This window comes from Acipenser ruthenus, chromosome 50, assembly GCF_902713425.1.
Source record: "Acipenser ruthenus chromosome 50, fAciRut3.2 maternal haplotype, whole genome shotgun sequence".
Taxonomy (NCBI): domain Eukaryota; kingdom Metazoa; phylum Chordata; class Actinopteri; order Acipenseriformes; family Acipenseridae; genus Acipenser; species Acipenser ruthenus.
Window position 1 is genome coordinate 985,846 of NC_081238.1, and position 12,409 is coordinate 998,254.

A 12,409-nucleotide genomic window follows, 5' to 3' on the forward strand; every position below is an offset into this window, starting at 1 on the left:
ACTAGACTGTATTGAATTAGCTGGCTCTCAGATCCCCAGTACAGTAATGCTGACCCAGGCTTTAAAATTCCCTTTCTAATCTCTTAGCACCAGCAACGTTACCCTCACCCCCACCCCGAGCTCAAAGTTTAAATCCAGATTCTAGATCTTGCTGTCCTGACCTGCTTATCTGTGTTGAGCAAGGACGTTCCTGTGAATTCCTCGAAAGAGCCTCGAGGAAGGCTTGTCAAAACAAGCTCTTCAAAAGAAAACGCTCCCCGTCAGCTTTCTTGGTGAACTGCGAAGTCAACGCGTTTTAAATCCCGCTGCTACAGATACAGGGCCTGTGCCAGGGAAAACCCCACTCACTGAAACACATCTTCCTCAGCAGACAACGACAACGCAAAAAAAATTTTTTTGGAGCAGTAATAATTGCTTTTGATTTTCATGAGATGTTAACCAGGAATTCAATTCTGCTCAGCTCGGGGGGGGGGGGGGGGGGTAAATATTAACAAACAAACTGAACTCAAAATTTAAATACATGAATCCCCCTCTGTTGCAGAATGGGGGGGGGATTCAATTGATCGCATTAACGCAGATTCGTACAATCAGGATACGGTAGCAAGGACGATCCTAATCGGTTTTATTACTCTATAAGGCTATGGAGTCTATAAATACCAAAAGAACTCCCAACAGAAGTTCCTTTTCAAATACACCCCAGTGACCGTTATAATTCTAAGGACTTCAAATCCAGTCTCATCTATCCCTTCTTTTTTCAAAGAGATCTTTTAACCTCTCAGTAAGCTAGGTGGGGTCTAACTAAGGCACTGTATAATCTTAGCAGGACCGCTCCAGACTTGTGTGCAGAACAGACCAACAATCTATTTGTGTTTTCAACTGCCTCACCACACTGGCGAGATACTTCTAAATGATGGACTGGTTTTGCTGTTTTTATACTGTCATACAGATGAGGTGTAAAACCAAGACTGGAAGTGACTCTGCAGCAGCCACTGACTCCCTGTGTGTGTGTGACCCTGAGCAAGTCACTGAACCTCCTTGTGCTCCATCCTACGGATGCGACGTCAAACAAACGAGGTCCTATTGGAAGTGACTGTGCAGCAGCAGCAGCAGTTGTTGATGATGCATAGTTCACCCCCCTAGTCTCTAAGACGCTTTGGATAAAAGCGTCTGCTAAATGACTCATTAATAATAGCCTCTCCTTTTCAGTTAAACAGGGCAAGCATGGAGCCGTCTCCTTCATCAAAAACAACCTTATAATCTGGAGCCAGTGCAAAGAACACAGCGTGCTGCTCCCCCACGATTCTAACGGAGGAGATAACGCAGTCCCACTGGCTGGATCTCTGCAGTCTAAACAGCAGGCATGGTGGAGACGTTACCCCCGACACACACACACACACACACACACACACACACCCAGCCACGCACTGAGTCAGCAGATTATCTGAACACAGTGTTAAAAGAACAAGGATTTTATAAAAGTCTCCAGGCATGCTCAAAGCCAGGCGAAGGCAGATTTAGAGAGAAACTGGGCAGTGCGGTCCATTGGTTAATGTCCAGGGTTTGTAACCAGAAGGTCACCGGTTCAAATCCCACCTCTGCCCCTGACTGCCTCGCTGTGTGTGACCCTGAGCGAGTCACTTCACCTCCTTGTGCTCCGTCCTGCGGATGAGATGTTAAATCAACGTCCTATTGGAAGTGACTCTGCATATAATGCACAGTTCACAGCCTGCCTCTGTAAAGCGCTTTGTGATGGTGGAACACTATGAAAGGCGCTATATAAAAAAAGAAATATATTTTTATTATAATTATTATTATTATTATTATTCAAATGAAAGCAGTTGAACAAATCGCAACGATTATGTCGTCTCTAAAATATAAAATCCAATTCCAAAGTCCTTCCAAGGAATGAAAAACTGATTTTAAAAAGGAATTGAACCCCAACCCTGCCTGGAACCGCTGAAAACCATCGCAAACAAAACGCCATAAAACACGACGGGCAACCACGATTCTCCAAACAGAGGCAGATTCAGAGCAACAGAACGCAGAACCGCTCAGAACAAAACTTCTCGAAACAGCGAGGGGAGGGGGAAATGAAAAGGACATTAACAAAGACAGTCACACACAAAGGAATCAAAGCCCATGCCTGCCTCACCTGTGCCGTCCTTGCCGCTGCTCTGGTGCGACCTCAGCTCCTCAGACTTGTGGAAGTCGATGCTGGCGTAGGTGTTGACAGCCAAGGCAGGGGTCCCTCCGTTAGACAGGGGAGAGGAGTAGAGCCGAGGAGGGGCAGGCTGGCCGGACGCTGCTCCTTCGAGAGCCGGGTGGGCCAGCTCCTTACTGGCCAGATCCAGGTCGATGTAGTTTAGGCCTTGCTCCATGGAGACACTGGCGGGAGGTGGAGGGGCTGCAGCCGAGGGGTAGAAAAGCAGACAGGACTGGGAGTTTGGCTCGCTGCCAGCTTCCCCTTTTCCCCAGACGCTCTCGAACCCCAGTCGCTTGGTAACCTGCGGGTGATCCGCGAAGACCAGGGGCGGGGGGTTGTGCTGCTGGAGGAAGGTTTCGGAACAGTGCCTCCGACGCAAGTCCGCCCGGATTACCTTCGCCCCCTGATCCGGATTGGGGCTCAGCTTGGGCAGGGGGAAGACCTGCCCCAGATCGGCCTGGCCCCCAGCCGGCTCCTCTTTGGGGGAGGCAGATTTGGGGGTCAGGGAGCCCGCGCTGAAAGCCATCTCTGTGTAGTCCTCGAAAGTGGGGGACTCCAGAGGCACGGCTCTCCGACAGGGTTCGCTGGCCGCTTCGCTGGCCGGACCAGCGTGGGGGCTGGGCTTCGACAGAACCGGCCTCCTCTCCTCGACCGCGGGGTAGCCCGGGAGGGCTAACGGGGGCCCCAGGTCCATGCTGACGTACTCGGATCCCAGCAGGTCTTGCTGGAGCGGGTCGTGGTAGCCGGTTAAGCACGAGGGAGGTCTACGCAGAAGCCTGACTGACGGTCCCAAGTCTCCACTGGCGCCTCCGCGGAACTCAATGCTGACGTACTCCCCGGGGCTCTTGGGTTCTGGGGGGAGGGGGGTCTCCCGCACTCGCGGGAGAGTGCTGGCTTTGGACACGTCGATGAACAAGCTGACGGGACGGCTACGCTGCCCGCCTCTCCTCTGCCCGTTCCCCACGGCGCCCGAGAAAGACCTCCCGGGACGCTCCTCTGCTTCTCCCAGGCTCTCGCTGCTGGCGGAGCTGGAGAAGGAGGAGGAGGAGGAGAGGAGCCGGCTGCTGCTCTGTCCGGTCACGCAAGACCGGGCCGGGTTGTCGTTGGCGGCGGTGGGGGTGGGGGTCTGCGCGCCTCCTTCGAATCGCGCGGCGGCGGGGGGGGCGTGCTTGTACGAGCGCGGGAGGGAGTAGTAGGAGTAGACCATCTTCGGGGGGTCGGGGAGCAGAACGTCGGGGGGCGTGCTGCAGGAGGACCGGCTGCTGACGGGGGACATGTTCATGTAGTCGCTCCCGGCTTTGCTGTCCACGCTGCTCCCTCCAGCCCCGGCTAGCGGGTGCCCGCCCCAGGTACCCCCTTTCTGGTCTGGGGAGCAGCTTCCGTTGGGGGACATCATCACGTACCCGTCGGAAGGCAGGGGGTTGATCCGATGGGGAGGGGAGACGCTGCTGTTGGGGGTCATGGCCATGTAGTCGTCCAGCTTGACCGCGTGTCCAGCTGCTCTTTCGTCTTGGCCACCGTTGGCCACGCCAGGCAGCATGGCCATGTAGCCGTTGTCCCTCGTCGGCTGGGCTTCGCTGGCTTGAGATTTGCTCCCGGGGAGGTCCAGGTAGCTCTCTCCCGCTCCCTGCAGAGCGAAGGGCCGCTGGCTGGCGCCGCGGGACATCACTGCATAGTCCTCCTCTCCCTCCTCCCCTGCCGCTCCCAAGTCCTGCGGGACCCTCCTCCTAGGCAGGCCCGGGGTCAGCTTCTCCAGGGACATGGGAGGCAGGGAGGCCCGTTTGCTTAGCAGCCTCCGCTCGGCCTCGCTCTCCCGGCTGGAGGACCGGCGCAACACCCTCCGAGGCGGCTGAGAAGGCAGCGGATTGGCCGGGCCGCGGCTCCTCCCATCCTGCCTCCCCATGGCGATGTAATCGGCCTCTCCTAGCGGGTGATAACCTCCCAGGATGTCGGGGGTCAAACTGCGGCCTTGCGAGTGCTCCCCGGGGCTGGAATCGTATTCGTCTGAGGATCCGTAATCGCTGGGGAACCCTGCCGCAGACGCACCTCCGGCACAGAGCTCCCGGATGTAGGCACATTCAGAGCCGAGGGCGGTACTGGAGGACAGGCAAGCGGAGCCGGGGGCTGGGGAAGGGGTGGATTTCGCCAGGCCCAGAGGGGTCTTTACAGAGGGACGGACGGATCTCACGGCCGGGGTGGGGGTGGTGCCGTTGGGGCTGGCTCCTTCGGTTCGGGGGCCGTCGCCTGCGTGGGGGTGGCCGTTCTTGGGGGCCGGGGTAGGGGAGGGGTTGCTGCTGGTGCTGGAGGTGTCGGTGCGGGAGCGGCGGGGGAACCCCACCTGGCTCGGGGGAGGGTTGGGGTGGTGCCTCCTCGAGGGGACGGTGATGGGATTGGAGGAGGTCGAGCAGGACTGGCTCTTGCTCCTCTGTCGGAACTCCTCGCTCAAGGACTTCATGGCTTCCAGGATGGTTTCGTGCATGTTCTGGGCCACCACCGAGTCTTCCACCTGCATCCAGAACTCCCCGGGGCCCGTCACGGCAGAGCGCCCCACTTCCACGAAGAAGAAGTTCTCGGAGTGACCGCACCGGCGCACGTTCAGGAGCTGCAGGACCACGGCGGCCGCGTCCGAGTTCAGCTTGACGAAGTTGACCGTCTTCTCGGTCAGGCACAGCCGGTAGATCCCCACCAGGTTCTTGGCCTGGCCCAGACCTTTCGGCCACACTTTGACCTGCCAGACCTCTTTGAAAGCGGGACCGGGAGTCTCCATGACCACGCCGTACTCCGGGCTCTCCACGTGGACCTTACCTGGGGAACAGAAAAAAAAAAAAAAAAAAAAGAGTTTTAGAAACACACTGGGCTGTAAAAATAAAAATCACCAACACCTTGTTTACAACGAGCGCGGACTGACCGCCAGTCCGGGTTCTCCCCCCTGTTCCCTTTGATCGTCTCCCCTTGCAAAAAGACGCAACGCGAGTTTGACGGACGTCAGCGGTTCTTTCCCAGCATGCCTTGCGGCTGAAGTTGTGTTCGCTCGTTTACAAAACCGAAAGGACGGACGCCATCGATTTGCTTCCGACAAAAAAACTACAGTTTACGCACACTCTCCTCTTGATTGGTCAGGGTCGTGACGTACTTCCACGCTTCGGCAGGTTTTGGGAAAGGGTCCGAACTGCCCCCCCCCGGTTGGCTAAATTAACACGGGACCGCAGGATCAGGGGCAGCAGGGTGCTGAACCGGGATCGAGGGGTGCATGGAAATGAGGCACAAGCGATACCCGTATGGCCATTATAAAAATTAACTTCCTATCCTGGACTACTCAATGTTAACTTAGGCAAAGCAATCTAAGATTAAAGCTAATCAGGGTCTGTGAAAATAGCAAGGTGGCCAACACCCTGATCTGAGTAGCTTATATTTTATAACAGCGATAGGAGGTGAACGTTTGATACTTGGCTAACTATTAAACTCTTAATTATTAACACCCAGAGTGCAAACACATACGGCCCTCATTGGAATCCACTTTATAGGGTTATACCCAGAAGGCTAAGAGTTTTTTTTAGAACATTTCACAGCACCAGTGAGCCCATCTGCATCAACCCTGTGTTTGCAGGGGCAACTCTTGGATACCAGGTGGTGGATGCAGTCCAGGGTGCTGTAAAATGCTCTAAAAATCCAGCTGTGGTTTATCAGGGTGATCAAACCGCCCCCTGGTATAATTAAAGGTGTGAAAGCTCAAGGCGGTTTGCCATGTAGACAGGCACAGTGTATACAGGGGTCTGCATTTTCAGTCATTGGTCCTTTTTTTAGGTTCGTTTGTTATCATTTAACTGACCCTGCTGATTTTAGGCTTCACATTGCAAAAAAAAATAACTGCCAACTCCATCCCTCACACCTGTATGGAAATAATTTCATCACATTAGCAAAAACAAACAGCCAGCAATATTCTTGCACGCAATGCTATCCCTGGACCTGCTTATCAGCTGAAACACTTCTGAGAATCTGCAGTGCAGCTTGCTAAACCAGTCATGCAGAGACAGAGAGAGAGAGAGAGAGAGAGAGAGGAGAGAAAGAAAAAGACCGAGAGAGAGACAGAAACAGAGAGAAAAAAGGAGAGAGACGGAGAGACAGAGAGAAAGAGAGAGAAAGAGATAGACAGACAGAGGAAGAGAAAGAGAGAAAAAGGAGAGAAAGGGAGAGTTTGACAGAGAGCAGTTAACTTACAGTAAAAATATTTACTTATATGAGTAAAGTCCATTAAGTAGTAAGTACGATGAACGGATGAGAACGATTTCAAATATGAGCAATTACAAAAACCGTGAACACGGATACCTGCAAGAGTCAAGCCAGCTGATGAATAACTGTAGTTTACTGCAGGACTGACTGTCGTAGACTACAGTTATTCATCAGAGTGTGGGCAGCAGTGTGGAGTAGTGGTTAGGGTTCTGGACTCTTGACCGGAGGGTCGTGGGTTCGATCCCAGGTGGGGGACGCTGTTGCTGTACCCTTGAGCAAGGTACTTTACCTAGATTGCTCCAGTAAAAATCCCAACTGTATAAATGGGTAATTGTATGTAAAAATAATGTGATATCTTGTAACAATTGTAAGCCGCCCAGGGTAAGGGCGTCTGCTAAGAAATTAATAAATAAAATAATAATAGACTATCATAACAATACCATCTCATACCACACCTGGGCTCAATCAGAATTCATTACAATTACAGAACTGTTTGCTCTATTTTGTTTCATGATAATTATACTGCGATTACAATTATAATGACACTAAAAAGTAACAAACAGCTAGACGCTCCAGCGAACTCCATTTATTCTAAGTAATCACGCGGTGCAAATACAGGAACGTAAAAGAAAACTAAGATAAAAAATCTAACTGGGCCGCCCCAAGTGGTTGAAAATGCATGGATCACGAATCTCCCTCGTTAATTGTTTGAGTTTTACTTCGTTTCTGTGTTGTTCTCGATTTGCAGCGGGGTGTCCTCACTCTGGCAAGACCAGTCTAACCAGACAAGAACTCTGAGAAGGATGTGTGCTCAGCCGAGACGAAACGCAGGATCGTTCTTACTCTTCAGGGGAAATACAACAGATCTCAAGATTGCACACTGGATCTGACCTGCAGTCCTAATCGAAGTAGCTTGTTTGACAAGAATCTGCCCTCGGCAACTGCAATGATCCAGACGGTAATTTGTGTTCTTCTTGGGCTGTGATCTGCTCGGATCCGAGACAGATAAACTCAGCTGCAGCAGTAGGGTCAGGCTACATGGAGGCCTGGGGGTCCGGCAGATAGAGAAAGGGGATTTGAAACCAGGAGGTTCCCGGGTTCAAATCCCGCTGACTCCCTGTGTGTGTGTGTGTGTGTGTGTGTGTGACCCTGAGCAAGTCACTGAACCTCCTTGTGCTCCGTCCTTCGGATGAGGCGTCAAACAAACAAGCTCTTATTGGAAGTGACTCTGCAGCAGCAGCAGTTGTTGATGCATAGTTCACCCTCCTAGTCTCTGTGAGTCGCTTTGGATAAAAGCGTCTGCTAAACGACTCATTAATAATAATAAGCTGCAGCAGGAGGGTCAGGCCTGGGTCAATCCTGGGTCAGGTCTGGGTCAATCCTGGGTCAGCAGGTTTATGGAATTTATTCGAGCTACAAGTTCATTAACTCAGAAATAAAGTCAAGTTGACCAACAAAAGTTTGGGCTCAGTTAAACCTGTGTTCAGCAGGCGAAATCAGAGACGTGCTACCCCTGCATGTAAATGTGCTTTATTTTGCTCTTATCTGCCCCCTATTTTACTGCATTTAATCCTGTACTTCAGAATACTGTAATCTGCCAAGTGTTTAACCTGTAGTACTTTGTATTTAATCATATCCTGATGTAACTATCACTATTATCTGCTGTATTATTGAATTGTGGTTTGTCACACTTGAACAAAAGTTATTGTATTTCTTGCTCTTATTGTATTACTTGTATTGTAACACTTGAAATGTATTTGCTTACGATTGTAAGTCGCCCTGGATAAGGGCGTCTGCTAAGAAATAAATAATAATAATAATAATAATAATATTAATGAATGCAAAAATGGGACCTGGTTCTTTGGAGTGGCAGAGAAAGTTATCAATGCCCCACAGCCAACTGGATCGATTATATATTTTAAAAATAGGTTGTAGTTACGTTGTCATATTTGCTGCGTTTTATTTGTTATACAATATAAATGTGTGTATATTAACAATTAAGTGAATAGCGATCGCTCAGTGTACAACACAACATGGATCTGGGATTGATCCAGCTTGGAAAAGGGGTGGCATTAAACTGTAATTAATCAAATACATAAGACTGCTCTCGTTTCTCCGCTTCATAAGCAGTAGTGGTTTGGGCTCTGGACTCTGGACTAGCTGTCCGGTTCTAGTGTTTTTAAATTTAGAGAGGTTTTGTCGGCTTCAAAATGTAGGACTCGATTAAAAGTCGAGGTTTTGAAAGCAGTCTCACGTGAGATGATTTTAAACGCTTGATCAGTGTGGAGTAGTGGTTAGGGGCTCTGGACTCTTGACCGGAGGGTCGTGGGTTCAATCCCAGGTGGGGGGACACTGCTGCTGTACCCTTGAGCAAGGTACTTTACCTAGATTGCTCCAGTAAAAACCCAACTGTATAAATGGGCAATTGTATGTAAAAATAATGTTATATCTTGTAACAATTGTAAGTCGCCCTGGATAAGGGTGTCTGCTAAGAAATAAATAATAATAAATAATAAAAACGAGTGTGGGGTCTCTTTAAGCTCTCTGGCTCGGTGTGCAGTCAGCCTGTGTTTTTGCAGCTTCTCAGAAAGGCACAGCTGTCTCTGATTGAGACCATGCTTCTCTGACTAAGCTCTGCCTGGCCGCAACGCTCAGACTGCATCACAAAATAAAAGACATTCTGTTTACCGTTTTTCAAAACCGCTGGAGCAAGCAGACATCAGCTACAGAGACCTAGAAACAGTGTTTCAGTGTTTCTAAAATTAGCACGATTGAGGGTTTCAGTTATGGATGATAAATGTATTGAGCTACAGCTGTAGCTCTTCTGACAAAGTCATTTCAATTTGTTTTTTTTTGCATTACATAGGTCTCAGACGCAGAGTTTTTAAAGAAACATTGCTATGCCCTGATAAAAGTTTTGCTACTGAACTCAGGGCAGGAGTGTGGAGTAGTGGTTAGGGCTCTGGACTCTTGACCGGAGGGTCGTGGGTTCAATCCCAGGTGGGGGGGACACTGCTGCTGTACCCTTGAGCAAGGTACTTTACCTAGATTGCTCCAGTAAAAACCCAACTGTATAAATGGGGAATTGTATGTAAAAATAATGTGATATCTTGTAACAATTGTAAGTCGCCCAGGACTTACCCAGGACGTCTGCTAAGAAATAAATAATAATTATAAATATTAATAATTCTGCTTCATGAAGTCGAATGAAACCGGCTGAATTATGCTGCGTTAACACATTGGAGTTACACACCGGTTTGTGGTTTTCCATTAATGAAAAACAACTTAAATAAACCAAGCCGCCCCTTTAAATGCTGGGCTTCGCCAGTTCCGTGCCCTGAAGCTTTTGAAATTGCTGACTGATCGTTTCAGCAATGAATTCAAAAGCACATACATGGGCAGTCTTTCTTATGAAGTGCATCAGATCACCTCTGGCGACTGTGTAATGCTGTTCTCTACGCTGTGCACAACAGTTGCTTGAGCCAAATGCGCGCGCACACACACACACACACACACACACACACACACACAGCCCATCCTAGGCAAAGGCTAGCGAAGGCTCCTGTGGACAGCCACTGCAGAAACGCTTACACAATATCTCGCAAATCTGGGAGGGGACTTCAGTGATTAGTTCTTCCTTCTAACAACCTGGTCTGGAGACAGTCCCAGATTTGATTGCTTAAGAAGGAAACAATTGAAGGAAAGTTGTTTTGGAGTGCCTGTGCAGTCATTTGACACCATCAGGGCTGTCACGGCCCCCGACTCTCTGGAACTCTCTCCCAGCTTCAGTGCGTGCGGCTCCCACAGTCGCTCGCTTCAAATCAACTCTCAAGACCCGCTTGTTTCTCTCTCGCTTTCAATGCTCTTCAAGCCTGATATCTGATTTCAGCTTTTCCATCTTATTCGTATGATTCTGTATGACGCACGCATCCACAATGTCTAGAATTCACATCCTAGCCTTGCATTTAGTGAATTATGCCTGTATTTAATGTATTTGCATTGTTTTGTACTGTTGTATTTCATGCCCTGTATTTCACTGTATTTAATGTGCATTGCCCCTCACTATCTTGTAAAGCGTTTTGCGATGGTGGTCCACTATGAAAGGCGCTATATAAAATAAAGATTGATTTTTAACTGGCATCGTCAAACTTATTTTAATTCTCTCTTTAACTGTATTGTTACGTTAACTGCCTCTCACTTTAACCACGAAAGTCACGTCTAAATGTCGCTGTTATTAATTCTGCAGATTCAGATGCTTTTATGACGCAGAGATATAAGACTAAAAATGATCCATTTCTTGACGGATATCAATCGAACGCACAGAACACTACCTAGAGATCGCGAGCCTAAACAGAGGTTGGATCACAGCAACGTCCGATTCACAGTGTAGGGAATAACGTCCCGAGTTCAAGACACACGTCAAAATAACAGTGCGACAAACGGGCAGGCTGACGCACAGACCCCTGCACAAGCAACGCCTGCTAAATGACGTTAATGCCAAGTTTCACCACAACTGGAAAAGCGGTTTTTTCAGACCCATGGAAAAAACTGTGTGGCGTACCTACGGCCATCTCCAACAGAGCCCCATCAACAGGGACCGCATAAGGTCAGAAAATGTATTTTAAAAGCTTTAAAATGGCGAGGGAGCCAATCGCCCCGTTGCCAGTGCTAATAACAGGTCAGAAACTGAATTAGCTGGGGTTATGCTGCCTTAACTGTCTAGCCCGATTTGATCACTATCATAGAAGCGCAGGCTCTTACGTTATCCAAACCACGGAGAATGACGCCAGGACTCGTTAGCTCTCTAATGCTGCCTGCCTCTATTTAAGCAGACATCTGCGTTTTGCACCTTGTGTGTTCAGTAGCTGTATTATTAACAGCTTATAGAAATTAAAATCCAGTCAATATAATCACGCCAAAGTGTTAAGTATTGTCAATTTAATATTATTATTGTTTATTTCTAAGCAGACGCCCTTATCCAGGACGACTTACAATTGTTACAAGATATCGCATTATTTTTACATACAATTACCCGTTTATGCAGTTGGGTTTTTACTGGAGCAATCTAGGTAAAGTACCTTGCTCAAGGGTACAGCAGCAGTGTCCCCCCACCTGGGATTGAACCCACGACCCTCCGGTCAAGAGTCCAGAGCCCCTAACCACTACTCCACACTGATCAAGCGTTTAAAATCATCTCACGTGAGACTGCTTTCAAAACCTCGACTTTTAACTGAGTCCTACATTTTGAAGCCGACAAAACCTCTCTAAATTTAATAACCCTAGAACCGGACAGCTATGCTATACATTTGCCAGTCGCTTCCGCAGCCTGTTTAGGAGAATTAGCCTGCGTGTTGAAAATAAGACTCCCACAGCGAGTCACTCCAGCTGTTATAAGTAGCTAAGAAAATACGTAGATGTTCAATGGAAAAACGAAAAAAAATAATGGTTTGGAAAAATCTAGCTGCCAGTGTGCTTGCAAAATCTCTCAACTATAAGCATGTGGTTTCCATTGCAGTCACCCGCTGCACAGATTAAACCACTCAGCCAAGCCAGTACAATCAAAGTTACTGTGTTAATATCACTTTAGTGTCCGAGCGAGTTGTTGTATTTTAAGTTGTAGGATAGCAGCTAACTTGCTCCTGAATTTTTATGGCTTAGAAGCCATCAAAATTTAGTCTGTGGTGCCGTCCATTCACTATATAGATCTTAAAATGTGCCGTTTTGAAAGAAACACATTCATTTTAATACATCTGTTACTATAACAGGGAAAGGAAAATGTGTTCAGGATCTTACTGGCTGCAAAGCATGTCAGTCATTAGGGGGAGCAGCTGGTTGGTTGCTGAGAGGAAAAGAGGCGGCCCTAAAGGGGAGGGGACAATTTCACTCTCCGGATGACCAAGGAAGTAACTGAAAACAAGGCTTGCAAACAGATTTCTTGAGCTAGTACCAGATATTTTAAAATGAAAAATACATAAT

The 12,409-nt window shown here is 48.6% G+C and overlaps 1 protein-coding gene across 2 annotated transcripts in view; it reads right to left on the minus strand.

Moving 5' to 3' along the window:
* LOC117404456 (insulin receptor substrate 1-B) overlaps window positions 1-12,409 on the minus strand; it is a 35,880-nt gene that overhangs the window by 20,661 nt on the left and 2,810 nt on the right. The window contains exons 2-3 of one of the 2 annotated variants that reach the window (XM_059015332.1): window positions 2,153-5,008; window positions 546-1,659 (exon numbers count right to left, since the gene is read on the minus strand). In XM_059015332.1, coding sequence (XP_058871315.1) covers window positions 1,640-1,659; window positions 2,153-5,008 — 2,876 coding nt within the window. In that variant the 3' untranslated portion in view covers window positions 546-1,639. Of the gene's footprint in view, window positions 1-545; window positions 1,660-2,152; window positions 5,009-12,409 lie in introns of those variants that run through there. The other variant, XM_059015333.1, reaches the window with a different exon arrangement.